Consider the following 26,550-nt stretch of genomic DNA (forward strand, 5'->3'; position numbering starts at 1 on the left):
TTGTTCCCCCCACAACTATTACTGGCTGGCCAAAACAGCATGGTCTTTCTGTGAATTGTTAGCTTTGTTCCTAAAAGCATTTACATCACAGTGAAGACAAATGCCAACTTGATACTGTGGTAAATGCATCTTAATGCTAAGCATATGGTGCAAGGACACTCGAGGCATACTTGGAGTACATTTATTTAAAAAGTCTGATTCTATGTGCTTAAAGCAAATGTCTTTAGTGGATTATGATCATGAGTTAGACAAGGCCCCATCAGGACCATACACTTATCTCATAGCATGATTTTAACAGTACAAAATATTTACAAAATACAGAGTATATCAAATGTTGACATATTTACAGTCTGGAAAGACAGGAGCTAAAAGGCTTCACAGGTAAATGACAGGAATAAGACAAGCCAGATCTTGAGAATGGAGGTATAAATGTGCACAGTACTATATTATATGATGGAATTCTTGCCAATAGACTTTCATTGCAGATATTTCAACTATATCCAAGGCAAACCCACTCCTGTGACTCTTGCAGTAGAGGGACAGGAGCAGGTTTGAATTCCAAACTCCTGTCCAATTCCATCTATAAATCTTAAACCACAAATCCTCCTACCTTACACACTAAAACATCTGCTGCACAGTGCTCCTTTTGGAGGGAATCTCCTGGATTCACACATTCACATGCCGGTCTGATGGTTGTGGCTCAAGCTGATGTTTGCTACTACATGCTTCAATAAGTAGGAACAACCAGGTGATGATTAAAACTATCAGTTTTATGAGGCTATGTTTAAAAGTATAAAAACAAAAGTGCCTTATTGGTAAAATTACTGGTACTCAAACAATCTAAAAATGAATTACATGTCACATCACGTTGGTTAAAATTTGTTCCAACCTTTTTCTCAAAATTAAAAATCTACTGAAAGAGTAGTACAGCTGTATAGAAGTTGGATATCTGTAGTATTTCCGGATCCGCAGGCTCATCGGAGTAGAGGAGCTCTAGCTTTGGGTATGGAGTGACTGTAAAAGAAAAAAAAAATCAGCATTAACAGAAAAACTGATTTAAAATGCAGCAAATGCAAGACGGGAAAGTTGAGAGATAGATACCATAGCCTGGAAAATCTAACTGATTGCAAAGAGCTTCGAGCTTTACGTCCTCTGGAGACAGTGCGTCTGTTGCATGTAAGAAATACAGAAGAGGGAAAGGAGATAATTACAGCACGAGTAAAGGATGCAGACATGGTGACAACAGGCCATAGGCAGATCACACAGTGAGCAGCAGCGTCCAGAAAGCTACAGCCAGTCATAGTCCGAAATGCACAGTTCTTAGAGAACACGGCAAGAAAGACTGAAAGAAGCATCAGGGAGACTGAGGCAGGTGGAGTTTGATTTTGCATCCCAGTAGTGTACATAAGCAGGGTCAGATTTATTACATGTTAGTCCTGGACAGTGTTAAAACTATATGTAATGTTAGTAGACCATTTGAGTAAAGAAGCCAGGCTGGGTTGCGCCATCATCACTATATCTAAATTAATTATGCTAGATAAAGATTTAACTATTGTGTGGCCTAACAATGCAAACAAAGTGATAGGCACGAAGTAGGGAAATATAATTTAGATTTATTACCACGTCAATTGATCAAGCTTATTGTACTGTCATTCTCTGCTCTGTTGGACTAGGAAATGTGCTCATCATATGCAAACATTCATGATTTAAAACGGAAAGCCATTTCTCTAGCCTGAATTACTGTTACTCAAATCTTTTCAATTCATTGAGAATTTAACTAAGACAAGTTTTTGTCCTTACTTAATAGCAGTAATTTTCTACTGAGATCAAAACCCTGGCATTCAGATACCTCAACTGATACCTGAATTATGAGATCTAAGCCACATGTCAAGGAAGAAAAATAGAATGTCTGATTAAAAAGAATTTGTAGCTAAACCACAGCAAAGTTTTGTTTAAATTGCTGATGCAGCCCAGCCGAAACTCTATAAATGATTGACACAACTGCTGTCTTGAACATTAAGAGGAGGAGAAGAAGGGGAGTGTTCATAGCATCTGGATTTTGGCTGGATTTACACGTCACATTTTTACACCTTTGCTCTAAAGATCTGATTATCCAATGGCTGCCAAAACCACAAAAAAAAAATGTTGAAAATGACTGTCCTTGTTTGGGCAGCACAGTGGAGATCTGCTCTTCGTTAGAACAAATTTTGCATTTTAAAAAAATTGTTTCTATTTGTGTGTAAATGCAGCCCAAATCTCCATCTGGCACAAGGAGTTTCTGAGTGAGCTTGCCTGCAGGTGGACCTGTGCCATGTTAAAGTTGATGAGAGAGCCTGTGCTGGGTGTGACACTGGCTGTGTCTCTATGGCTGCCACAGGGCTCACAACACATTGGGTCTCTGTCGCCAGCCGCGACATGCAAGTTGCCTAGAGACCTGACCAGTCTGGTGTGGCACAGGGAGCTGGCAGAGAGAAGGGAAGCTGTTAATTTACTCCACAAGGACCCATGAGTGGCTATAGCCTCTTGGTTGCTTTTCAACTGTGCATCAGTGCCACATAAACACATCAGAGTTGCAACACATTTATTTGTTCTGATAATAAAGTGAACTGAAACTCAGCTGCTTTTCAACAAAAAGGCATCTGATGTCTATGCAGGAGATGAAAATTGGACTTTATAGTTGTCTGCTCTTCTTCATTATATGTAATTTCAGTAAATAAGTGCTGAGTGTCAAATCCAGACACTGACCTTCCTCCTACACCGTTGGCTGGCAGTGAGGTTCTGGTCCTCTTTCTGCTGTCTGAGTGGTCAGAGAGAGCCAAAGGGCCAACGCTGGTCTTACAGCCCTGAACGCTGGCCTGCAAGATGACCCTGCTGCACAGGAGATAAATGTCAATCAGTCTGTGGCCTGTTTTATGACCGTGTATTTGTAGTATGCTTGTTGTGTGATTACAACGCACTTTACCTCAGGGACTGTGATGACGACCTGGTGTGTATCTTATTCTCCTCTTGTCTGTGAAGACAGTAAGATGGTAGTAAAAATGTGAAAATCAAGTTGTTAAGAGACACGACAAGAGTGGAGGCAGAGGAGGAAAAGACTGCATGGAGATGGGCAAGAGGGTTTTTAAAAATTTGATAGCTTTTTACTTGTGAATAGATTCTTATTGCATTCAGCAGCCAGGTAGGATTAGTAAAGCCAAGTATGAGAAAAAGCCAGGGGGTGGCACTAAGCAGCCTGCTGAGAGACTTGATTTGTCTTAGTTATTTGCATCAGCAGGGCTTAACTGTCTGACACGGTTACATCTTAACAGTTGGCACTCCAGTCAACACAATAGCCAGCAAAGCATGATTTTTAAAGATGACAGGATGATGGGAATGTCTGTGGTAATAAATCAGTATGTACAGAAAATGGAGACAAGGACAAGGCAGGAGCCTCTGATGTTGTAGATTTTAACGACTGGCTCTGCTCATCAGCTATAAATTTACAGTGTTTGCAGAAGGAATAAAGTAAAATGATGATTTTGAACAGATTTCTGATTCGGGTTGGGAATTTAAAAGACATAAGAGACTGGGGGCTCACTTACAGCATTCTCAGTTAGAGCTCCAGAAGGAGGGGCAGGACAGGTTTTTGGGGGGCTGACGGGCGGTAGAACTCATTGAAATCCTAACCCGTCTATACAGAAATGCAGGATGGAAGAAGGGAAGCCATACACAATCCACCACAGGGCAAGGCTACACAGGGAGGAGAGCAGCATGGCTACCAGCCATCTGAAAGGAGGACAAATCCAACAACAAGAGCAAACGGAAAAAAAGGGGAAAAAAAAGGAAGGAGAGACAAGAGACGTCTGGGCAGGACACAAAGCCTCTGATGTTCTGCTTTTCCACTGGGACTGGATTAGATGAAACACCTTTTCATAGAGCCTTGCATCCAACAGTGCCAGACAGCAAGTTTCTGTTCTCCACTTGCTCTGATGTACTAGCAGTCTGCCATATACTTAGAACCCACCCAATGTACGAGTTTTGAAGTGGGTACTGATATGTGAGCGTTGGAAAAGGCTAACAATATACAAAAACAAAAGAAAGATATTCTAAGTTAACACAAAATCGTGACACATTTTGGACAGAGAAAACAGTTAATAGCAGGATTTAAGTTTAAGACAAATTTTACTTTTAAAAGATGATACTAATAATAGCTACAAAGATGACACTGGATTCATTTTAACTAAATGAAAACACATTATGGAAAAAGTTCATATATAGTCAGCTTATAAAAACATTAAGAGACCACAAAAGATTTATAGTATCTGTGATTAACAGCTAATGGTTGATTTTAGCTTGTCATTATTGGTTGGGTTCTATAAATGCAAAGAACCAAGTCTTAAAAAGGTCAGATCACACATGAATTCAAGTACCCATCGTCTAATTTTGTTCCACATAAACAGACCATTTTAAAACAAGGTGGCAGAGACAGAAAACTGAAGGAGTAAACAAAGCTCAGACGACTTGTGTACACTGATCCAGTCACAGAAGCAATGGAAAAACAACAGGCAATTGACAATGATCCCGGCCCAACATTAATTACATGTTAGACACAAACACAGAGGCATGTGCATGCGTGCATGTCCAAGGGTGTCATGCCTGTTGCCATGCGTGAAAAGGCAGAGAAGGTGAAGAAAAGTTTGATATTCTTCGTTCTAGTCGTCCTGGGAATTCAACATGCACTTCAGTGTTACATAATATAACAAACAGTGTAGCCAGATGGTGAAGTTTAGCTGGAAATTAGATGTTTGTGTAGCAACACATACACTGATACAGCATATGGGCTGAAGTGCAAGCAAATCTCCCTTCTGCCTCAACTCCCTCATGAGAATGGATAAGAACCTGTTTGCATCCCGCTGCCTCCTCAGAAGCTCAATATGTGAAGCTTTGTAATCCTTTGTATTAGAATGATTATCAGGAGGAATTTACCATCCCAACATTAAAGACACTACTTAAACCCATAAAACACCTCAGTCACAGATGATTCTGATACCAAAGAACTATTTGCAATTTCCCAAAACACCTATAACTTAAATGGTCGAGCTAACAAGTTAGCTACTTTACTCAACAATGAGGAAGTTCCTACTGCAGATGAGAATGAGGCCCAAGTTTCCCTCACTAGCATTTTTTTAAAGTCAGTAATGCAAGCCAAGCACTAAAACTTTTAATTCAACTAATCCAGATCTTATGTAAAACCATGATTAGTTGAATAACTGGTGCTTTTGTTAACAAATAGAGTGGGCTCAACTTAAGAGCTTTATTGTAACTCAGAGGATATCTCAGATATGCCTCGATGTCAAAGCAGTACAGCTCAGTGAGTCCATGAGGCAGATAATGAAAGGCGTGTAAATGTAATGCATCCACTAAGTGCATATCCACTTCACACCATAGTCATCCAAAGACAGAAAGAAAAGAAAGAAAAACAGAACAACTTCAAATCAGCCATACCGTTAGCCATACCATTCACTGGCATAGCAACCATTTCTACAGGAGGAGGATGTCAGCTAAATAAGGAAGTGACGTGCACTTACCTCCATCATACAAAACCTCACATCCTCTCTCTGTTTTTCCTCTCCCCCACTCTTTCTCTGCCTCTCTCTGCTATCTTTTGAACGGCAGGCAACACATCGGCCACACCGTGCCCATGAGGCTGCAGCAGAACACTACCACCTGCCTGACATGGGACAACAAAAGCCAAAGCCATATGGGTACATTGGCAGAGGCCAGTCAACCATCCTCAGCCACGGTGACACCCAACCTTCCACAGCTTGATTTACATGGGCACAAATGATGTGGAAGAGCCTTCCTGATCAGCAGTGGGTGAGCATTAGCACCTTTTGTGTCACAGTGCTGCCATAGAGCTGACTAGTCACATGCCACAGATGTCTAGCCTTATTTCTTCTGTTTGGTCCTCACAAAAACACACCAGAAAATCAAAATGTGGCTGTTTTTCAAAGGAAATGGATGTCTTTAATTTTGTTTGACATTTCCAAGATTCGTTAGTTTCACATTTCACATATGCCAAGCAGTGAGCACACATTTCTATCCTTGCAGACAAAAAAAAAGAGAAATAAAAATACTCTTTTACATTTACTGTTAAATTGCATTCAGAGTTTTCAGAGGTCAGAATAAATCATGGTCTGTTCTTGTACTCACTCATAATCCAGGATTGTGTTTTCTTGTGCAATGCTAAGAATGCTTGTTAAATCGCAACATTTCTATACACTAATGCTTGTGCAGCCCTCATTCAATCACTTTCAGAGACAGAGAATTGATATGAAGGAAAATGGACACTGTAGTCCTCAGCAAATTCAATATACACACATCTTGCACCAGTGATTTTTTTCAAAAATAACAATGGTAATAAACATGTTTTATCTCAACAATAAAATTTATCTATATTGCAAAGTCTTCTATTGGCCAAATGAGTGGCCCAAATACCTAAAGGAGACAGGGACATGATAACCTAGTGACTAGCAAGCTCTATACTGACTTGACCCACTTGTGTTTTCCTGCAATCCAAGAGATTTATTTTTAACTGACTGAAGAAGACAATTTACAGATTATCAGTTCTGCAGTAAAACAGTCTGACAGATGGACCACACGTGGATTAAACCTCCACGTCTTTTGTGCCCTTCTAAATCCAGCCTTCAACAAAATGTTTTTTTCTGGAAGAGTGTGTATCAAAGTAACTAAATACCAGCCCTCCAAACATCTGTGTCACTTATTCTGTGCCTTAATATCTGAGTTACTATTGTTCAAAGTGGGATGACTTGATTAAATTTAATTTGTATGTGATAGCATTAACATAAAAGAATCAGAAGAGAAAAAAGTTATTGCAATAATACAGGGATACTGCCTGGTTCCTTAGCTCACACATACATTGTGATATTAGGATGATATTGCCATGGTATGAGTAAAGGAGAGCTGCCCTATCCTATTAGCAATGCCTAAAATCTGGCTCAAAAGGACAGCTGACTACCCTGGATAAACACTGAGGGAAAGAGAAAGCTCACCAAATGAAATGATAAATGTAACAAAAACATCCTACATGATCACTTCCTGGTCATTTTTTTCAAAGCATAAGTAACTTATGATTTGAAAAACACTACCGTACACGTGTAATGATCCGAGGGACTGACAAGGAAAGGGATCGCTCATTCTACAGAACTATAACACGTCGGCGTGATGCATGATAAGGTCTGCAGGCTGCCTGGGTACTTACGATAATGAACCTGAAGACGATCTGGACTGCCTCTTGCTCTTAAGGGCTCGTAGTTTATCACCTTGTGTAAGGCCATTCCTCTCCTCTTCATCGTTGTACTGAAAAACAGTTAAAAAGCAATTAAAAGACAAAGTCGTATGTCCTTGTAGTTCGTTTGAGTTATGCAACACATTCCACACCTGAAAGTATGACAGGAGTGTATTTTAAACTCCATCCATCCATTCTCTACACACTGCTTTATCCTCACTAGGGTCGCGGGGGTGCTGGAGCCCATCCCAGCTGACTTGGGCGAAGGCAGGGGACACCAGTCTGTTGCAGGGCTACATATACAGACGAACAATCACACTCGCATTCACACCTACGGGCAATTTAGAATAATCAATTAACCTCAGCATATTTTTGGACTGTGGGAGGAAGCCGGAGTACCCGGAGAAAACCCACGCATGCACAGGGAGAACATGCAAACTCCATGCAGAAAGATCCCAGGCCGGGATTTGAAGCGGGGATCTTCTTGCTGCAAGGCGAAAGTGCTAACCATTACTACACTGTGCAGTCCTACTTTAAACTCACCAGGTCCATTTCTTCTTTCTTGGATGCCCTGTTCTTGTTGCTGCCATTGATGGTTATGTCATCCACTCCAGACAGGATCCTGGTTACTGCCATCTTGCCGTTCTCTCGTTCATTTAACATCTTCTCTCGGAAAACATCTCCATCTGCCCACAGACCGTTCTGCTTCCTGACGTACAAAATTTCAACAAACCAAAAAATGAACTTCTTTTTCTTGCTAAACAGCTTTCTTATTAAGATTTCTCAGAAAACCCCTGTGATGCAGAGGTCTGCATAACAATGAGCTGTTTCTAAAAGCCCTGAAGCCCTGTTTTCTTAATCAAAACTGTCAATCAAATCTGATTAGCTGAGTTTCTGGCTGCCAAACTCTTCACACCTTAAAAAAAAATGGAACTCATGTTGGTACTTGTATAGTCTTTGATATTTCATTGTATAGAAAATATGTGCCATTTAGAAAACCCTGCCTCAGGGAACACCTACTCTTCAACAAAGTTCTGCTGAGGACCAATGATGGACCCTGGTCGGCAGATCCGTATCCATGCAATTGCCTCTGCTGCAGTCAGGCGGTAATGTTTCATCATGTAGCAGCCGATCAGAGTACCGGTCCTCCCCAGACCAGCTAAAACCAAAGCGGTATGGCATTGAGCTGTGCAATAATCAGGATATTATGCAGAGGTTATACAGCTACAATGTGTGTTTTGCACCAGAAATCTTACCTTTGCAGTGGACAGCAATACCTCCTTCTGCATTCTCACAGATATTGAGGAACTTTCTGACAATGGAGTCGTTGGGTGTGCTCCCATCCACAAAGAACAGGTCATGATGCTCAAAGCCAGAGTCTGTAAAACGCCTCGCGTCATACATCTTCTTGTTGAGTCTGATGATTGTGGTGATGTTGTGTTTCCTGAAGTATGGGATGTAAGCCTCGGGAGCATGCAAAGGATACCCTTGAGTAGGAGAAAACATTCTTGTGAGTTTGGGAGGCTTTTAAAAACAGGTCAGGCATAGTTCTATAAAGTAATACAATTACCATTCTCTATTTTGCTTTTTGGATGAGGCCCGCTGAAAGCAAGGAACTTTCCTGGAATGATCCAGTTTAAGTCTCCATTTTCTGCTCTCTCATAGTGCTCATATTCTTCCACATCAAAGTTAGAGAAGTCGAGCCAGCCGTACTGTAGAGCCTGGTGAGTGGTTAAGAGGAAAACAATTTTACTAGGAACACAGCAATAAAAGAAAGAGAAAAATAAATCAGTCTTTAAAATGCTTACTTTGTGAACACCACGAAGGCAGTCGAGGATGTTCAGATTGTACATGCAAGTTCCAAATGAGGCATCTCTGCAAAACATAATATACTTGTGGTCTTTCGTTGCACAACACACTGTGGATGTTTTATCTTAGTTCTTCTGCTTACAACAGTTTCCATCACCTGTCTCTAAAAGTGCCTCTCCTGAACGATGCTGGAACATTTTAAACATTAAACAATTTCACCAGGTACAAAAACAAATAAAAATCAGAAACCGGAAATTAATTAACTCAGGCTATAATGCTACTTATCAGATGAGCTAGGTTGTATTCACTAATGAAGTATGCCTACTACTGTAAGTCTGTTAATAATAAAACAATATATTATCATGCTGTAGCAACCGTCATTAAGCTGCTCTAATTTAGAACAAGCAAACAAGTATATTTATACAGCACATTATCATACACAGAGATTATTAAAAGAGTTTTACTGGTGAAGGCAAAATTGAAACCATTTATACAGTGGGTACAATAAGTATTTGAACACCCTGCGATTTTGCAAGTTCTCCCACTTAGAAATCATGGAGGGGTCTGAAATTTTCATCGTAGGTGCATGTCCACCGTGAGAGACATAATCTAAAAAAAAATCCAGAAATCACAGTGTATGATTTTTTTTAACATTTTATTTGTATGATACTGCTGCAAATAAGTATTTGAACACCTGTCTATTAGCTAGAATTGTGAGCCTCAAAGACCTGTTAGTGGCCTTTAAAAAGTCCACCTCCACTCCACCTATCCTCCTAAATTAGAAGCACCTGTTTGAGGTCGTTAGCTGCATAAAAACACCTGTCCACCCCATACAATCAGTAAGACTGAATAAAGTGCACACAGCTTTTACAGAAGAATTAAAACTCCCTAATATAGGAGAAAACATAAAAAGATGACAAATAAAAACATTTAAAAAGACAGAGCAATTAATAAAACACAAAAGAGTTAATAAAATTAAGCACAAACTGTTGGTGATTTGCTACCTGAATGGAATATACGTTGAATTCCTCGACACCAGCAGACTGTAGGCCTCCTCTGGCATCATATTCAAATGCATTACCTTTAAAAAAGAAATGTCTAATTAGCAAGTTTTTAATCTTTGATAATCAGAATTATGCTTGGTACAAGACAGGTTCAGCAGCTATATGTAAAGTGCACGCGTGTACACAACTTACTGCATATGAGCCTATTAGGTAGGCAGCATTGACTTGTTTTTTCTGATCTCCGCACGTATAAAATATGATCTTCTTCCTTGAGAGTGTTATGGACTGGGCAAAGACATTGAAAACAGCATGAAATGACATGTGATAACTTATTTATTTTACTTAAAATATAGAGTGTTACATGTCGGAATGAAATGAGTCAAGTTAAACATTCATTTTTCCACCCCTGCTAAGTATCACTCAACCGGGTTGAATTAATTCCTAATGGTGTCGTATAAAACAGCTGAAGGTGACAGATTAAAATGTAATTTCCTTATTAAAAAGGACTTGAACTTTTAAAGATCCCTTGCAGACTTGTTGGAAGATACATGGAATTCATTACAAAAATGCTACATAGCTGAAGGGGTGAATGCCAAACGAAACTAAATTTGATTTGAATGAGGCTGAGCAATCGACACAAGGCAGTGATGAGCTAGAGCTGCAGATGTGCATTCAAACTTTATTTACTCAAATCGGTACATTGTGGCCTTCAAAATCACAACACACACAAATACAAACAAGTTACCTTGGCAAAGAAGAACAGTGTCATTACAAGTTAACAAGGAATACTAATGCTATAACCCTATTTTACCGTCTACCTGCTGCAAGTATAAATAAATATTGATTGACCTGGGTTCTTTCCCCCATTTTCCTTTCCAGGAAATGCAATTAAGAGGAGCAGTTTACTTTACCTTGAGCTTCTTCGTCAGCTTGCAACAGAAGCGATAAAACATGGCCAGATTAAGGGGACCAAAGTCCGCATAGAAGCTGAGAGAGAAAGAGAGAGAGAGACAAAGAAGAAAGAAGAAGAAGAGTGTGTCAGAGTGGCTATTTATGCAACCAGCTATTGTCTCTGGGGAAGTTTCACTGGATAGAATCAGCTACCTCACACTGACACAGTAAAAACACTGACAGTGTAAAGACTATATTTGGAAGCATTTGATGTAGGAGTGGGTCAATCAGAACAGGACAAAAAGCTGCAAAGACAAGAGGTCTGTTTTTTTTGTACTACTGGCACAAAATTCAGAAAGGTCAGACATGCCATCTCTTGTGACCGACTGAACAACAACCCATTGAGTCAGTCCCATCCTCCACTGCAACCTTCTGAAGCTGCAGCAGTGCACTTTTGTTTACTTTTTCCAACAGCACAAACAGGCAAATCCTCATTATATAAAGCATAATATTCTTGAGTGACCTCATAGTAACAACTTGTGCAATTAAGGCTGTGTGCAAGCATATTTATTATATAATTTATTTCAGATGAATGCAATGATAAGACGAGGTGTGGCCACTGTGGGCGCATTTTAAAAAGTCTCCTCTTGCACTCAGAGTGACATGGAAGGGCAAAGTGCAAGAATAATGCAATAAGCAATGCTCAAAATGCAGAGACCACATTGGACTCACTTCTCGTATGCCAGCTCTTCATCTATGCAGAAACAGTGTCTTTCAGCTGTGCTCTTGATCTTTTGCTGAAGTATGGCAAAATATAGTTGATCTGGAGGAAGGAGGGAGGAGAGGGGAATGGCAGAGAAGGGGGGCAGGGCGACAAAATAAAGAGGCAGTTACTTGCTTTTGCCATGCGTAAATACACACTTCTACGAACCTGCTTCTTTTTTTGCACAAAACAACTTCTTTATAAATCGTATTCTGGCAACTCACCCTTGACGAACTCAATACACCTTGACGCAACATCGTCCGCGGTCATCTTGCCAGCAGTTCTGAACATGACGTTTTTTTCCCTTTCTTTTTTTTTTTTGCAGAGAAGAACTGAGTTTCTTCACGAGGACTTGCGCATGCTATGCTAACTTTTACACGAATGTTGTATTTTTCAATAAAAAAATACGAGTTAAAAGTTAAGTAAAAACTAGCGTTAAAAAGAAAGCTTCTCGAGTGTGACTTTGTTTTTAAAGAGGAGAAAGTCACCAGCCGAGGAGGGAAGGGACGGACAGTTTCGTATTCAAGTGCGCACTCTGCTAAAAATGATCCTAACATGGCTCCTCCCCCAAAGAGTTGCGCGGGATCTTATTGGCTGCGAGAGATACAGGGCGCCACATGATTGGAGGAATAACCTGTCAGTTAAGCAAAGCCCCGCCTGTCTCAGTTTAAAGTTCTCCACATAAGACACATGATAGGCCCCGGGACCGTTGCCCAAGCGGTTGCTAGGACGATCCGTCAGCCAATCAGAATCGCGGTGTCCACTCGGACGAACCTCCCCTCTCTGCCGACTTGAGCTCACCGAGGATGTGCATCAACCAGGAAACGCCATAAAGACATGAAAATTAACTTTAGGTGACACTGACAGCGGGTTGACTGTGATATTTTTGGCATTAATAAATCACAGCACTACCCTTTGCACAATCAACAAGCTACCACTCAGTCCGATGGCGCACACAAAAATAAGTTTTGTATTGTAATAAATACAACAGCAAAATTGTTAATTGGCGTATCGTGTGCACTGACTGTGAATTTAAGTCCTTGTAAACCCGGTGCATTAACGATAAAAGAACAGATGGTGTCGCCATATTAGGACAAAAGCTGCAAAAAAAATCAAACACTTCCACACATCCCGGTCATTTAAAGCGCATTTCTGTGAGCGCGTCTCAATGCATTTGCCAACTAGGCTGAAAGTTGACGGGGTTCGTTCTGCAGCCCCTCTTACCTGTTATCTCAATGTAAATATCAGAGTTTGGCTCCGCCTCTGAGCTGTTGGGAGCTGCACAGCGCTTTTTCCTCGACTCGGCTCGCCTCCTCTCGCTCTTGCGCTTCATTTTCTCCTCAGGGCTGCACGGTGGACATTCCTGAGCTGCTGCGACACAGCTCCTCCGCTTCGCAGTGCGGCGGCGTGTCCCCGTTGTGCTGCCGCGTTAATATGGCATGCCTGTATCTGCGTGTGTTGTGTGTGTGTCAGCAGAGGTAGCCCACTGCTCCAGCCTCCGTGGTGGTGCTGCTGACGTCTGTGAACAGGGGCAGGTTTTTTTTGCTTTCTGAATCCCCTGTAAGTGACGTATCAGGATTAGATGTCCAGTGCCCACCCTTCACTGTTCGGCTGCAGCAGCTGTACAGATCCACACAGTACATGTTGGGAATGCAGACCTATAGCTGCTCAGTAGTTCCAATTTGGATGCATTTCAATGTGCTGTGATCCCGCAGTGCAAAGTGGGAAGAAACACGCATGCAGACAAGAGTTAAAGTTTATTTACAATACATTGAACACTGTAAAAACAATGGAAGGCTGTGACGAGGCAGTAAAATTAGTGCATCAGCTGTTTTTTTTAAGTCCGTCTGGTCATTTATTAAACCACTAAAAACTCGTCTTCATGTATCAAAATCACAAACATGATAGTAGTCAAAATCTTCACTATTTCTAAACATCAAATTGATCTCAAGGTGCCCGCTGGGGGGATATCAGTATATCTATTCAATGCCATGTTTCTAGACATCAAATTAACGCCAATATGATGTCAGGTATCAAGCAGCAACGTTGATTTGATGTCAAATATTTTGATTTACAATGTAATTGTGCAGTAAAATGATGTAGGATTGATCCCTTTGTAGGGCCTCTTTGCCACAATAACGATCTCAAAGCCTCTTCAAGCTATTTATGGTAGTAGTCAAAATCTTGACTATTTCTAAACATCAAATTGACCTCAAGGTGCCCTCTGGGATTGAACAAAAATGTAGATGCAGCATGCAAATGATCATCTTTGCTGACTTGGATGCAAAAGTTGAAAATCTAATTCCTGTTTCTATGTTAGTAAATGGTTAAATTTAGCCTATTGTGCACAAAAAGCTTTTGAATTGGCAGACTGTGTAACCAGTACACGGACCCTTCTTTTACTAGTGACTAGAAAAAGCCACCTTAAGTCACTGCTTTATTTAAATGACACAATGCTACACATGACAAGAGGAAGATGATAACAGGCTGTTAGCAAGCTGGATGCTGGTGTGTCAGTTAGATGTGTGACCAGGCACTCAGTCTCAGGTCTCAGAGAAATTGTGGATGAAGTTGTTTGTGTATATGATCAGATGCCTGCACCTGAATCTTTATTTAATGGCAGAATGGCGCAAAAACAGCTCCAGTGAGACTTACAAGATGGAGGACCATCCTTTTCAGTAATAGATTTCGTCTTCAGAAGCTGCACTGTGCGTTTTATGAACATCTCCGGGTTACTCTGGATACAACAATACGGTTCCATCCCACAGAACATCCATCAACTTCCACAAGCCCTTCAGGAGCATCTTACACGTCACCATTGACTTGCGATGTTTAGTCGGTGACCTAAACCTGGTTCTTCAACCACAATACAAACATCTTAATACAAGTACAGAAACAAAATCATATAACACATATTAATGTAATGTCTCTGATATAAAATGTAGAAAAAGAAACTAAAACAGTAGTGCTCTCATACCTCTGTTGCATTATTCATGATTTCAGACAACAAACTGTATTTTGCCAAAAACAAAAATCCCATGAGATGTGATTGGAAGCTCTGGAATATGCTCACACTTACAACTACTTGTTTCCAAGGTCAAGACTGAGCTATTGGCTTCTTGTTGCAGTTTGTGCAGAATGGTGACGTAACTATGCTGGCAGCATACAATGGGGTAAATCTAAGACCACATTAAACATCCATCACATTTATATACAACCTACAAATAATGACGATGTTGAGCATTTAAAAACACGAGAAGCTTTGATATGTAAAAGGAAAAAGAAATGTTTAAGAATCTGCTCTATTTCGAGGTCTGTGATCAAATTAATTTAAGGCACTGACCGTGTTAACTCCTTTGTAGAAAATATTGGAGAAGTGTATCCAAAGCACAGACAGACCTAAAATGGTCACACCATCAGAAGATCAATACATCAAGCTTGGTTCACAAGAGATAAAAAAAAGCTACCTCAGTGAAGAATGCAAGACTCCAATCAATAAAATTGAAGTAAATGTCCTATGAGTAGTGTCTCTAAACCCCTTCTCAGCAGGGGAAACAAGGACAAATGCTTTGGGTGAACTTGGTTGAGATGTGCAGCAATGACAGAAGGCTATGTAAGTAGACAAACAGGAAATGTAATTATTCCCTACTGGATCTAACCCATAGTAGAACACAATTTAAGACTGGCAGTGTTTTTCCACTCTGAATGTTTCCATTCTGAACGTAGTGCACCCTGACTGAGGAGAAACAGCACTCCAATCTTCAAACACACTCTATTACCTCTGGTTTGCATCTGTGTAGAGACAGAGTCACAGAACATCAGGATAATTAACCCAAACAAAGCCCAAAACTTTGTAAGAACTACACCATGGTTTGAAAAGAAAGTGCAACACTCCTTAATATTCCAACTGCCGTGCAAATGACCCAAGTTTATGGCCGTACTTTTTTTACAGCAGCTATTGCTACACATGGATGATCTTTGGTTTATCGCTGAAGTCCAGCGTCTGTTGGACTCCGGCGAGCTGAAGGAGCCAGTTAATGGGCATGTGGTCCAGCCGATTCATGTCAAAATGGGAGAAATGCACTTGAGAGCCTGCGGAGAGAAAGATATAAAGCAACAGAGGCGGATAAAGGAATTAAGATTGAGTATTTGCTCAAGTAAAAGAAAATAGAGACGAGAGAGGGGGAGGTCAGCTTACCAGGCCCTGCAATAATGGCTCCACCCTGCTGATGTAGGTCACCTTGAAAGTCAAATGCAGGACTAGTCATGGCTCTCCATATACTCTTCATTTGGCCCACAAACATACCAGACTTCACATGTGGACTTGGAGGAGCTGAGGACACAAAACATACACAAAGATGCATATTTTTCATTTAAATTAGCTGAATCATTCTGCCATGGATTCATGCCTTTTTCATACTATTGCATACCAGAGTCTGTAAATGTTTCCTCTCTCTTCATGCCAAGCTTTTGGTAAATGCATCTCTCTGGGTCCACGTACATTTCATATGGATATCCAGTCAGCGAGCAGAATGACTGGATGAAGGATAAAGGGAAACATCTCACTTCTGTGTACAGTATGTTTAAACCCAAATCCAGGTTCTTGTGTCTTTTAACAATAAAAAAAGCAGATAAAAATATTAGTTCTCTTTAAGGATAAAGGGAAGAAAATGACAACACATAAAAATATGAAGGTAGTTGCATCAAAAAGCAATGAAAAAAGAATTAAATGTGCATTTTAAGTGTTTGAAAGAGACAGTGTGATATGGATGAGTATAATAAATGAATGACCTCAATATGACAATGAGCAGACTGACCAATCACAGCCAGTCTTATTCCAGCATCCTGCAACAAAACAAAAAAAATGTTACTTATCTGAGCTGCTATCATTATTCAAACAAATATCTGATTTAAATGCCATATTTGCAGCTATGCAACTTAGATAAGACAAGTAAAGATAAGTTAAGTGTTACAGCAGCAATGGGGATAGTACAAAAATATAGAGAAATCAGTTGAAATAATTAAATAAAATGAACAAGAAAATATGCATGAGTAGCGCTGATATGGCACAGATCCTTCTATATGTAGAAATTCAGATATTGCATATGTTGAAAAATACTGCACAGATGAGTAGAAACACTATTATTGCACACACTTTTGTTCATGTAGAAAGAAATATATTGCACGTCCTATTTTACATGTAGAACCAAAAATATACTGTACAGAGACTTATTTATTGCACAAAATATTGTACATTTTCCTACCTCCAGTGCCTCTCTTGGTATTTTGCTCAAATCCTCAACATACTCTTTGCAGCTGTAGCACAGAAAATTCTACAGGGACATGCATTACAAAATAAGTTAACAGCCAAAAGTAATACGAGATATTACATTACATTTTAAAGCTCACATCTTGCACCTATATAACCTCCATCCTTCTGTGTTCACCTATGATCTCTTCCTTCCTTCATTTCCGCCACAGAATGAGCAGCTGTGGGTTCATCTGCCCATCCTGAGGAGACTCACCTGGTGTCTACTATCAACAAACACCTTTCCAAGCTCAACCTACTTCATTTAACCTCTAATGAGTTTATGAATCGGGCAGAGCTGACTAAAGAACTCATCAGCAAAGGTTAAGCCAAACGAAAATCTCCCCTACCCGAACGAAAATTATGATCGATTTCCTTTCTTGATATAAGCTCTTGAATGGAATAGAGACGCCACGCCGGTCGTAAATTAAACAATCCTCGACGTCCAGGAGATGAATATCGACAAAAGTGGTCCCACTTGCCCGGCTTTCTGTAGTTACTTGTCGAGTTATTGGTAAAACTTCCTCAGCCATTTTTTTCTGACGCTTCCGAATTCGCAGCGCTATTTTAGGAGCCGTTCAGCCCGGAGGAGCTGCTGGCTGGAAATTCACGCCCACATGCTGAGTGAGAGTGTTTGAAGGAGAGAGGGTTATTCAAAATGAGTAGGAAAGTCGAATAGTGGATAGTTACTGGTAATGCTACTTTCTTCATTGCAGAACAGAAACTGAAATCAATGCAGATGCAGCAGAAACTGTTTCTACATGCCTTTACAGGAAAAAAATCTTTTGAAGTTTTGTTCTGAGATTTGTGCACTGCAAAATGCATTGCAAAATTGTCATTTCCTCAGTTTGATTTTGCTCAGTTTTATGTATATTGCACTGATTTGCAACATATATAATCTCAAGGCACTTGAAAAGCCCAATAAATCCAAAGATTCATTTTGAGTAGCTCTTTGGCAGCAATGGGAAGACAAAACTTCCATTTAACAGGAGGAAACCTACAGCAGAACCAGGCTCAGGGCAGCCATCTGCCACCAGCTGAGGTTAGGGAAAAGGTGAGAGAGAAAAGGATGGCATATAGAAAGCAGACAATGCATAAGTGAACCATAAGCACAGGGGGAGATGGAGAGGGCAGTAACTGCATTTCAGAAATGTGTACATCTGCAGCCAGAGATACACGTAGCAGAGATGACCAACACAAACGACCACAGAGAGAAGACACAAGGTTAGTAACATGCAAAGACGACAAATAAATAGATTGTGGATCATACATTATTGGAAGCCCGACTGCAGCCAAGGCCTAAAACAACAAAACAAGTGGAAGGCCCAGTGTCATCTGAACCAGCCCTGGCTCTAAACTGTATCAAAACGAAAGTTTTAAGCCTGATCTTAGTGGCATAGAGAATGCCTGCCTCTGAACCCAGTCTAGGAGCTGTTTTCCACAGCGGAGACGCCTGCCAGCTAAATGCTCAGCCTCCCACTCTCCTTTTAGAAACTGTAGGAGCCGCAAGCAGCCTTGCACTCTGAGAGCAAAGTGCTCTTTTGGGACAATATGCTACAAATAAGGTCTTTACGATACGATGGAGCTTGGGCATTGGGGGCTTTGCAAGTTGAGAGAAGGATTTAAAATAATATTCTAGATTTTACAGTGAGCCAAGAAAGAGAAACTAATATAGGAGGAAAATGTTTCTCACGAGTTCCTGTCAGAACTATAGCTGCTGTATTTGGCTCAAATAGAGGTTTAGCAGAGATTCATTGTGAGATCTCAATAGTAAGGAATTGCAATATTCTAGCCTCGAAGTAACAAAAGGCTACTTTTTCAGCATCACTATAAAACGGGATGTTCCTAGTTTTGACAATATTGTGCAGATGAAAAAACTCTGTTGTAGAGACTTAAAAATAACTCCAAGGTTCCTCACAGTCGTGCTGTCTGAGTTGCTCATGGGTATTACACATAGACTGTATGGTATTGCACTGAGAGTATGTTGTAACTATTAAAGCAATGCTCTGGTGATTTTTTTTCCCTAACAAAGTTTATTAAATTCACAAGAGACTGAGACATCAGAAGCCAGTTCAGGTTCCCAACTTTTGGCCTCGCATTTCCTTTAGTTCAACTCAAAAACATCCTCCATCAAACCCTTTCTGACTTTCAACATGAGCCTGCATGTTTATAATACAGCAACACAAACCTGCTATAAAAAAGACTCAAGCTGACATAACCCTGCTTGTTGACATCATCATGGGTATTTTCTCAGACTTGACAAAGATCCTCAAAGCCACAAGAGACATTATGCAACAGTGTCTACAGGCTAATTTGGGGAAAACAGTCCTGGGTTTGTGTCTTTCAAGTTGTTTTACATTTCATACTTTTGTCTTGAGGATTACTTTCCAGCCACAGAGACAAATATTCAAATTTTGCTTGATGGCAAAGCAGTCCTGTTGGCTAACTGAGTACAGACCCGTGACTGCTCAGCTTTTTCTCTGCAGTGTCTTGTAGAAAAGAAGTATATGGAATGTAAATCATGGGTTATGTAAAGATAGAAATGTTGTCTAAACATAATAATCTTTTCTTGGTGAAATTGTTTAGACGACTGCTTTATTGTAGCAGGTAACATATTTCAGTTGGAGGAGCATAAACACATGTCAGGATGTGAAAGGCTGCAGATTGCAACTTTATTATGCAAAGTCACAGAAACCAAACAAACCTGCTGCTGGGATACTGCTTCATGTTTGTCAGGTTGTCTGTGGTTGATGAAGCACAACTTTCTTTATAAATATGCACCATGTTACACAATTTAATACTGACATCAGTAATACAGGTATTAAAATATGAGCCTACAGGGTAGCTAAAGACAGGTAAAATATATTGTACTACAGTGGAATCACCTGCATTCTTAAGCACATTTTGCTGTTAACCAAATATTCACAAACCAGTGTCAGTTTGGAGTATTTGTCTAGTTTTGATGGCTGGCAATCCACTTTGGCTTGTCAAACAACCATTTTGATGCATCAGTTCTGACTTGTATTTATCTTTGTGTTATGAATCAAATGCATGTAGTAATCAAAGCAAAACCCATGCATAAGAAATAGGCTTCTTTTCATCGTTGACTCATCTGTCGTGTATTTATCTTTGTATTATGAATCCAATACATGTAGTCAGGAATTCAAAGCTCATGCGAAAAATAAGACTTATTTTTTATTGCTTCATGTGTTTTTTCTCAATTAATCAACTGCTGTTTGGTCTGTAAAATGTCAAAAAAAAGGGTGAAAAATGTTCATCGGTGTTTCCCAAAGCCCAGAATGACATCCTCAAAGTCTTGCTTTGTCTACCAGTGTCTACGAGGTCTTGAGACAGAAATGTCAACTTGATTCCTGAATAAATCAGTGTAAATGTGTGTGCTGGATTGACTTTTTTTTTTCTTCAATAAATGGGACATCTGAGGGACTCGATTCCCTACACCACAAAGGAGACCCAAGCAAGAAGTGTGAGCTGCCTTTTACTTTTTTTTTTTTTTTTTGGCCACAGAGATATTCAACTTACTGTCAGAGAGGAGTAAGGAAATCTTAAATATTCACATTTAAGAACCCTGAATGAGAGCTTTAATACTCATTCTTTAAAAACTGAAATATAGCTTTTTATTTTAATTCTTTGTTAGGTCTAGCACAGCCTGGAGGTAGGATTGCTTGAGTCAGATTTACTGCAAGATTGACCTTTGTCTCGGGGCCTTACAGCAGGCAGCTGAATTACGAATCGCGCTCGTCGGCTTCCGTCCCGCTGCCCTCTCGGTGCGGAAGTGTTGTCCTCCAGAGCAGCAGCAGCAGCAGAGGCAGAACCTGAGCTGCCACTGTTTGGGATAAACACCACGACAGTTCAGCAGCGGGTTTCCTTGCCTCCGCGTCTCTTGTGCCGGGTCTTCTCAGTGCTCCCGTGGGCCGTGTAGAGCAGCAGTACTATGCGAGCACCGCCTGGAGTGTGGGAGCACCGTGTGAAGTGGTGAGAGTGAGGTTTCATGTTGGGGCTACAGCTAACTTAGCATCTGCTGATGGAGCGAGCTAGCCTGTCACAAAGCTCCACTGGGTTAGCAACGGAACCGCGTCTGTGTCTCAAAATGAGGGTGTGACTGGGCGAAGTTGGAGGAAATATCAGACACGAACCCGCAGCGGTTTCAGGGGAACGTTAAGGCTGCTTTGTGTGCTCGTGTGTGCTAAACAAATGACCACCTGTTCACTGTTTACATCTTTGTGTTTTCATTCGGCAGCAAGCAGACGATCCTCCGCTCCTCTGCTAGACCTTAGTATGACAATAGCAGCTTTGCAATTGGGTATTTAAGTGCTTGCAATAAGATGAAGGATCTTTATCATATGAACAGCAGTGTTTTCATATTATGCAAATGTAGTAGCTTCAGTAGAGGGATAGGTACCTTCATAGAGCTTGCTGCTCCATTCTAGTGTGTTATACTGCCGATTTAGTATTTGCACTCAACATACAATTACTTTTACATTCATTTATTAGTGATACTAAGCTAAAACGTTGCTGTGCTTTCTTGTAATATGCCCCCCTTTTCCCCTTTTTATTAGGCTTGAACGATTTGGGGAAAATCTCTATTTACTCTCACAATATGAGTACTTTTGCAACCAAGAACACTATTTCATGGTGACATGAAGCTACAATGTTATTGTGCATTCTATTATTACACATTACTTGTAGACGTGTGTAATTAAGGATCAAATCTGTTTTAGTAATTGAGAAGTTGTCTCGATTGTTCTTGAAACACAGAGTAAACTTAGGTATTCAAGTGTTATTTAACGTTAACCTATACTTGCATTGTTTACATGAATAATGAAAGGTTGCTGCACTTGTTAGTCTTATCCACTGCTACTATTACCGCGTTAGGTTTTGTGATTGTCGTACAAAAGTAAAAAAAAAAAATCAACTTACTGTTGCCCCCTTTATTCTATTGAGGCTGATTAACTTGGGGAAAATATCTCTATACTGAAAATATGAGTACTTTTAGAATCAAGAACACTATTCCATGGTGATACTAGGCTGAAGTGTTGTTGTGTATTGTACTTCATCCTCTCTCCCATTCATATCAGAGCTGAATGATTTGGAGATAAAAAGGCAATATGGATTTTTAAAATGAAGCTTTGGTTCAGTATTCACTTTCTGATAAATATAACATGTGGCGGAGCATTAAAATATGAAACACGGTCAAAAAGCGTACTGTCACACAAAGAAGAGGGCTTGATTTTGTTGTTACTACTGTTTATTCCCTGGGTGAGATGCACTGCAAATATCCTATGTAGCAGTCACGGTGATCTGCTGATTGTTTAAACAAATTGTTCCACCTTACTTTCTGTGGAAAAAATCCTCATGAAGTTCAGATGGCATTAATTTTAGTCTTTAGCATTTGTGTGCCAGGTAACTTTATAGGGTTGTCTTTCAATTTTAGCATGAAATTTCCTCTTTGTGCCCCTAAAGAAACCATGTCTGGAGAAGTTTTGGGTTATAAAGACTGCAACTTTGAAAGATACCTATTAGATTTTCCTAAGCCTACTAAAGCCTCATGTCCACTTTGACAATATGCACAGGAGGAATGATTAAAGCAACCAGTGAAATGACAGGCTTGAAACAGTATGAACAAATCCTTTTATGATCTTTATTTAAGAACACAGATGACAATGATGATGGTGTTAAGGGATTCCTCTACTTATGAAGTAACATTAAGCTTATAATCACCTTGAAATATTCACAACTAATTTAAAGTGATGGCATATATGTATTTATATAGTAATAGGAATGATAATGTCAAGTGGGAGTGTTATTTCTTTGTCCACCATACTGCACAAAGGCTTTGTATTAAACTTTATCTTTACATTTTATGTACTGACTGGAATATGTCTGTGGTGCTGAGTATTGGAAATAGTTAAATTATGAATTTCCATTAAATACTTGGTCAGGTCTTGGTTACACATTTTAATAACTTGGATATTTCTTGGCTTAATTCCTAAATTTGACATTTTATTTTAGCGCAACTCTTGTATTATTGCTGTGTTCATGTTAAATGCTGCTTTGTTTGAGAATTTGCACTTGCTTTGACACATGAACAAGAAAAGGGTTTAACATATCAGTATAAAAACTCAGATAATGTAATGACACCAATCTCAAATGTAAACTTCATGGCCTCGAGAACAGTGCTGAATTCACAAATAAATTCACTCTTGTTTTTCCAGAGTTTCTTTGAATCATCTATATGGGCCATCTTCTCTCGAAAAATGGTTACCGCCTGAAGAAGAGGACACGCAAGTTGCATCACAAGAAGAAGAAGAAGAGGAACTGTTTCCTGCAGGGCCCTTGCATGCTCTGCTTCATCGTCCACAGCAACAGTGGTGGTCTCGACGACGACAGCGACCATTTGGAAGCCAGCACCAACGGGTGCCGCCACAACAGCGTCACTGGAATCAGTGTCCCAGGTGTCGGCGGAGTCGGCATCGGAGCAGCAGCTGCCTCGAAGCTCGCTGAGCGATACGCAACACTCGCATCTCCCGAGGATTGCTCCAAGTTCCTTTTGTCACCGAGGGAGCTAGCTATCTGGGAGGGCCAAGGGAGGAGTCTTTTATCAGCAGTTCCTGCCAAACTGATTCCACCACCGGTGCTCTTCCGATCCGCTGGTGTGTCCGTGACTGTGCCCATACCTGTGCCTGTGCCTGGCTGCACCAGTGACTACACTGAGATGGTAGGTAGCTGAGGAGGAACTTTACCAACATTATTAAACACAGTAAACAGTGAAGATGTAGCATTTGTCTGTATTGATGGGCTAAACAGCCATCCTTCATCAGTGCTGCTACATAAAGAGAATTAAGTTTACTAATAAGTAGCAATAGCATGTAGACTGAGTTACAGGAAAGATCCTTCTTCAGACAAATGCAATAATGTGGAAGAATCTCTTCAAATTTTATTATGATGTTTAGCACCATAAAAGACCATTTATGGCAATGGCCTGTTTTTGATATTATATCTGACAAACAAGAGCCCAAAGAGCTTGAAATTGCAATAAAACTGCTGAAGAGAGTGTACAAATTTTTAAGCATAACTCATTGCCAAGTGCAAATTCACGCACAATGAATTTAGAACTATCTTAACTAGTATCACAGAATGCAAAAGGAGGATGTTCGATGGGACAAAAAAGAAAGAAAGAATAACATTACAAAATTTGAAAGTGTGTTTTAAAGCTAAACAGTATGGGATCACAAGCCAAAGCTTCATACTCTGTAATCCTCATTTAATTTGGTTCTCACTGAGGTTTCAAAGTCAGGGGTGCTGTTTTAATAAGGTGGCTGGTGTGAAGTTCTTTCGGACTGTAATTGAAGTCTTTACTGTCAAATCTGCTGTGACTTGCCTGAAGAAAATCTAGTTCCACCTGGTTGATCGGTGTGTGTCTCTGGATGCAGGTGTGTAAGAGGAAGTGCTCAGAGGTGCAGAGGTGCACCCCTTGTAAGCAGCCACGCTGTGCCTTCGCTGCTCCTGACGGAGGGCTGGAGAACGGAGGAGTGGGAGGAGGCGGGGGAGACGCTGCCTCGAACTCTGAATCCGGCCACTGTCACCTTCCCCTCTGTCCACTTCCCTCCTCCTCCTCCTCCTCTTCCTCCTCTGCTTCCTCTTCCTCCTCCTCTTCCTCCTCACCCGCTGATGGCTGCTGTGGGTTGGGTCTTCATGCTGATTTGCCCCACAGTTCAGACTCGTCCCCATGCTGCCTGCATCATTATGACGACTGCCAGTCAAGAAGTTCTGACGCTGCTGATCACTTAAGTATCAACCACCTGCCTTCCTCCATCCTTCTTAAGGTCAGAATTCATCGAGGGGATCAATAGATTATCTGTTTATATTTAGCTGATTTACCTGAGTAGAAGATGCTGTAATACTAAGACAGACACTGTAAGAAAGCAGGACCTAAGTTTATTCTTACATTTAAAAAAATGAAATTAGCATGTATTGTTGTTGAATCGCTGCAGTTTCTCCTTCCAGGTGCTGTCCCACTTGACAGTGAAGGAGCGCTGTCTTTGTGCCTCTCTGGTTTGTAAGTACTGGAGGGACCTCTGCTTGGACTTCCAGTTCTGGAAGCAAATCGACCTCAGTGGCCTACAACAAGTAAGAGACTCAGCAGTCTTCAGAAGTCATTGTTTATGTTTATTTTTAATAGAGAGATACAATCCTTTAGTATAATACTCTGGTTTGGCCCTTTAGAGGAAAAGTTTAGTTGTTTCTGACTTTAATTTCTCCTTGTGTCACTTTGTTCCGCAGGTAACCGATGATCTCCTGGTGAAAATATCCTCCCGGAGACAGAACGTGACAGAGATTAACATCTCGGACTGCAGGGGGGTCCATGACCATGGTGTGTCCTCTCTGGCCTCACACTGTCCAGGACTGCAGAAGTATACGGCCTACCGCTGCAAACAGCTGGGTGACATCTCCCTGGCAGCTCTGGCTACACACTGCCCTCTGCTGGTTAAGGTGCATGTGGGCAACCAGGACAAACTAACAGATGCAGCACTGAAAAAGGTAAGCATGTACAGCCAGAATGGAGACAGAGGACATCCAGAACCTCTTTTTTCAGTGGCTAGATGTTTGCATGTCAGTTTCATTTGTTCTTATTAGGGATGGGAATTTCGACTAATTTCCGAACCGACTAGTCGCTAATTTTATTGGCGCACTTGCGTTTAACCGACTAGTAAAATACTAAACGTTTAATAAATGAGTAGGCGGTTAAACGATTAAACGACTAGTCGCGCACATCCCTAGTTCTTATTAATTTGCAAATAAAAAATTAAAAGACACTCCAATGTAAGAATGCTGATTCTGAGTCTCTAATCCTACATATATTCAGTAATTTCTCCTCTTTTGCCCTCAGATGGGAGAACGCTGCAGTGAGCTGAAGGACATCCACTTGGGTCAGTGCTATGGTATCTCAGATGAGGGCATGGTGGCCTTGGCTAGAGGATGTCCTAAACTGCAGAGACTCTACTTGCAAGAGAACAAAATGGTCAGTTCCGTGCCTCTCATCTTCACTCTGTTTTTCTTGCTTTTGTTGTGCTTCCCTTGCTTCAAGATTTCTGCTCACACAGGAGTGTCTGTTCTTTGGTGTTTGCTTTCATCTCACACAGGCTTAGCAGAGCACTGTGGCTCTGTGTCTTGCACTTCTTACTGTTCTTTACTGCAATGTTGGAGGTTCCGATTGTTGCCCAAATGGCTACATGATGAGTCTTCTTCCATTAAGTACGGCACCAATTTGAAGTTTTGACAGGCTGCATCTGCACACAGATTTGTTCATTTCAGTTTCAGCTGTCCTACAGAACTGGTCAGTCTGTTGTTCTCCCTATTCCTCTTCTTACTCAGTCTTGTTTTGCGTTCGTGATAATAATCCCCTCATCATTGTTAGATTTTCGGGACATGCGCTATCCTGAAAATTGTCAAAAGTGCACAAAAACTT

General features: G+C 40.6%; 3 protein-coding genes across 12 annotated transcripts in view; 1 reads left to right on the forward strand and 2 right to left on the reverse strand.

The window, feature by feature from the left end:
* Positions 1–167: 167 nt before the first annotated feature.
* Positions 168–13,328, reverse strand: cdc14b (cell division cycle 14B). 10 transcript variants are annotated; one of them, XM_022193677.2, is made up of 16 exons: positions 12,980–13,328; positions 11,725–11,815; positions 11,013–11,088; positions 10,294–10,386; positions 10,102–10,178; positions 9,097–9,163; positions 8,859–9,009; positions 8,545–8,775; positions 8,309–8,447; positions 7,832–7,997; positions 7,262–7,359; positions 2,963–3,010; positions 2,746–2,868; positions 2,293–2,461; positions 1,102–1,167; positions 168–1,014 (listed from the first exon to the last, which is right to left on the reverse strand). In XM_022193677.2, exons 1-15 carry the CDS (start codon positions 13,086–13,088, stop codon positions 1,144–1,146), a joined length of 1,662 nt encoding a protein of 553 aa, XP_022049369.2. In that variant the 5' UTR covers positions 13,089–13,328; the 3' UTR covers positions 168–1,014; positions 1,102–1,143. The 10 variants fall into 10 exon arrangements, 7 of the variants coding, with proteins under 7 accessions (XP_022049369.2, XP_022049368.2, XP_022049364.2 ...); XM_022193676.2 differs by having other exon boundaries at positions 2,746–2,871; positions 12,980–13,325; XM_022193672.2 differs by lacking the exon at positions 12,980–13,328 and adding an exon at positions 11,980–12,471 and having other exon boundaries at positions 2,746–2,871.
* Positions 13,329–13,499: 171 nt separating this feature from the next.
* On the reverse strand, positions 13,500–17,759 carry prxl2c (peroxiredoxin like 2C). The gene is made up of 6 exons (XM_022193681.2): positions 17,414–17,759; positions 17,020–17,088; positions 16,547–16,600; positions 16,186–16,291; positions 15,954–16,088; positions 13,500–15,847 (listed from the first exon to the last, which is right to left on the reverse strand). Exons 1-6 carry the CDS (start codon positions 17,594–17,596, stop codon positions 15,717–15,719), a joined length of 678 nt encoding a protein of 225 aa, XP_022049373.2. The 5' UTR covers positions 17,597–17,759; the 3' UTR covers positions 13,500–15,716.
* A 3,084-nt stretch (positions 17,760–20,843) lies between these two features.
* The window catches only part of fbxl17 (F-box and leucine-rich repeat protein 17), a 229,680-nt gene continuing 223,973 nt past the window's right edge, over positions 20,844–26,550 (forward strand). Inside the window, exons 1-6 of the mRNA XM_051950940.1 lie at positions 20,844–21,056; positions 23,297–23,799; positions 24,515–24,907; positions 25,089–25,211; positions 25,365–25,622; positions 25,972–26,103. Coding sequence (XP_051806900.1) covers positions 23,317–23,799; positions 24,515–24,907; positions 25,089–25,211; positions 25,365–25,622; positions 25,972–26,103 — 1,389 coding nt within the window. The 5' untranslated portion in view covers positions 20,844–21,056; positions 23,297–23,316. The remainder of the gene's footprint in view (positions 21,057–23,296; positions 23,800–24,514; positions 24,908–25,088; positions 25,212–25,364; positions 25,623–25,971; positions 26,104–26,550) is intronic.

The sequence above is a fragment of the Acanthochromis polyacanthus genome, chromosome 7 (genome assembly GCF_021347895.1).
Source record: "Acanthochromis polyacanthus isolate Apoly-LR-REF ecotype Palm Island chromosome 7, KAUST_Apoly_ChrSc, whole genome shotgun sequence".
In the NCBI taxonomy this organism is placed as follows: Eukaryota; Metazoa; Chordata; class Actinopteri; family Pomacentridae; genus Acanthochromis; species Acanthochromis polyacanthus.

Coding starts and splice junctions, on each gene's coding strand:
- prxl2c (XM_022193681.2), bottom strand. CDS start 17,596: ATGGCTGAGGAAGTTTTACCAATAACTCGACAAGTAACTACAGAAAGC. Junction 17,089..17,413: donor CGATCATAATTTTCGTTCGG/GTAGGGGAGATT, acceptor ATGTCCCTGTAG/AATTTTCTGTGCTACAGCTG. Junction 16,601..17,019: donor TACCAAGAGAGGCACTGGAG/GTAGGAAAATGT, acceptor GTTTTGTTGCAG/GATGCTGGAATAAGACTGGC.
- cdc14b (XM_022193676.2), bottom strand. CDS start 13,088: ATGAAGCGCAAGAGCGAGAGGAGGCGAGCCGAGTCGAGGAAAAAGCGC. Junction 10,179..10,293: donor ACCTAATAGGCTCATATGCA/GTAAGTTGTGTA, acceptor TCTTTTTTAAAG/GTAATGCATTTGAATATGAT. Junction 1,168..2,292: donor TGGCACAGGTCCACCTGCAG/GCAAGCTCACTC, acceptor TACATGCAACAG/ACGCACTGTCTCCAGAGGAC.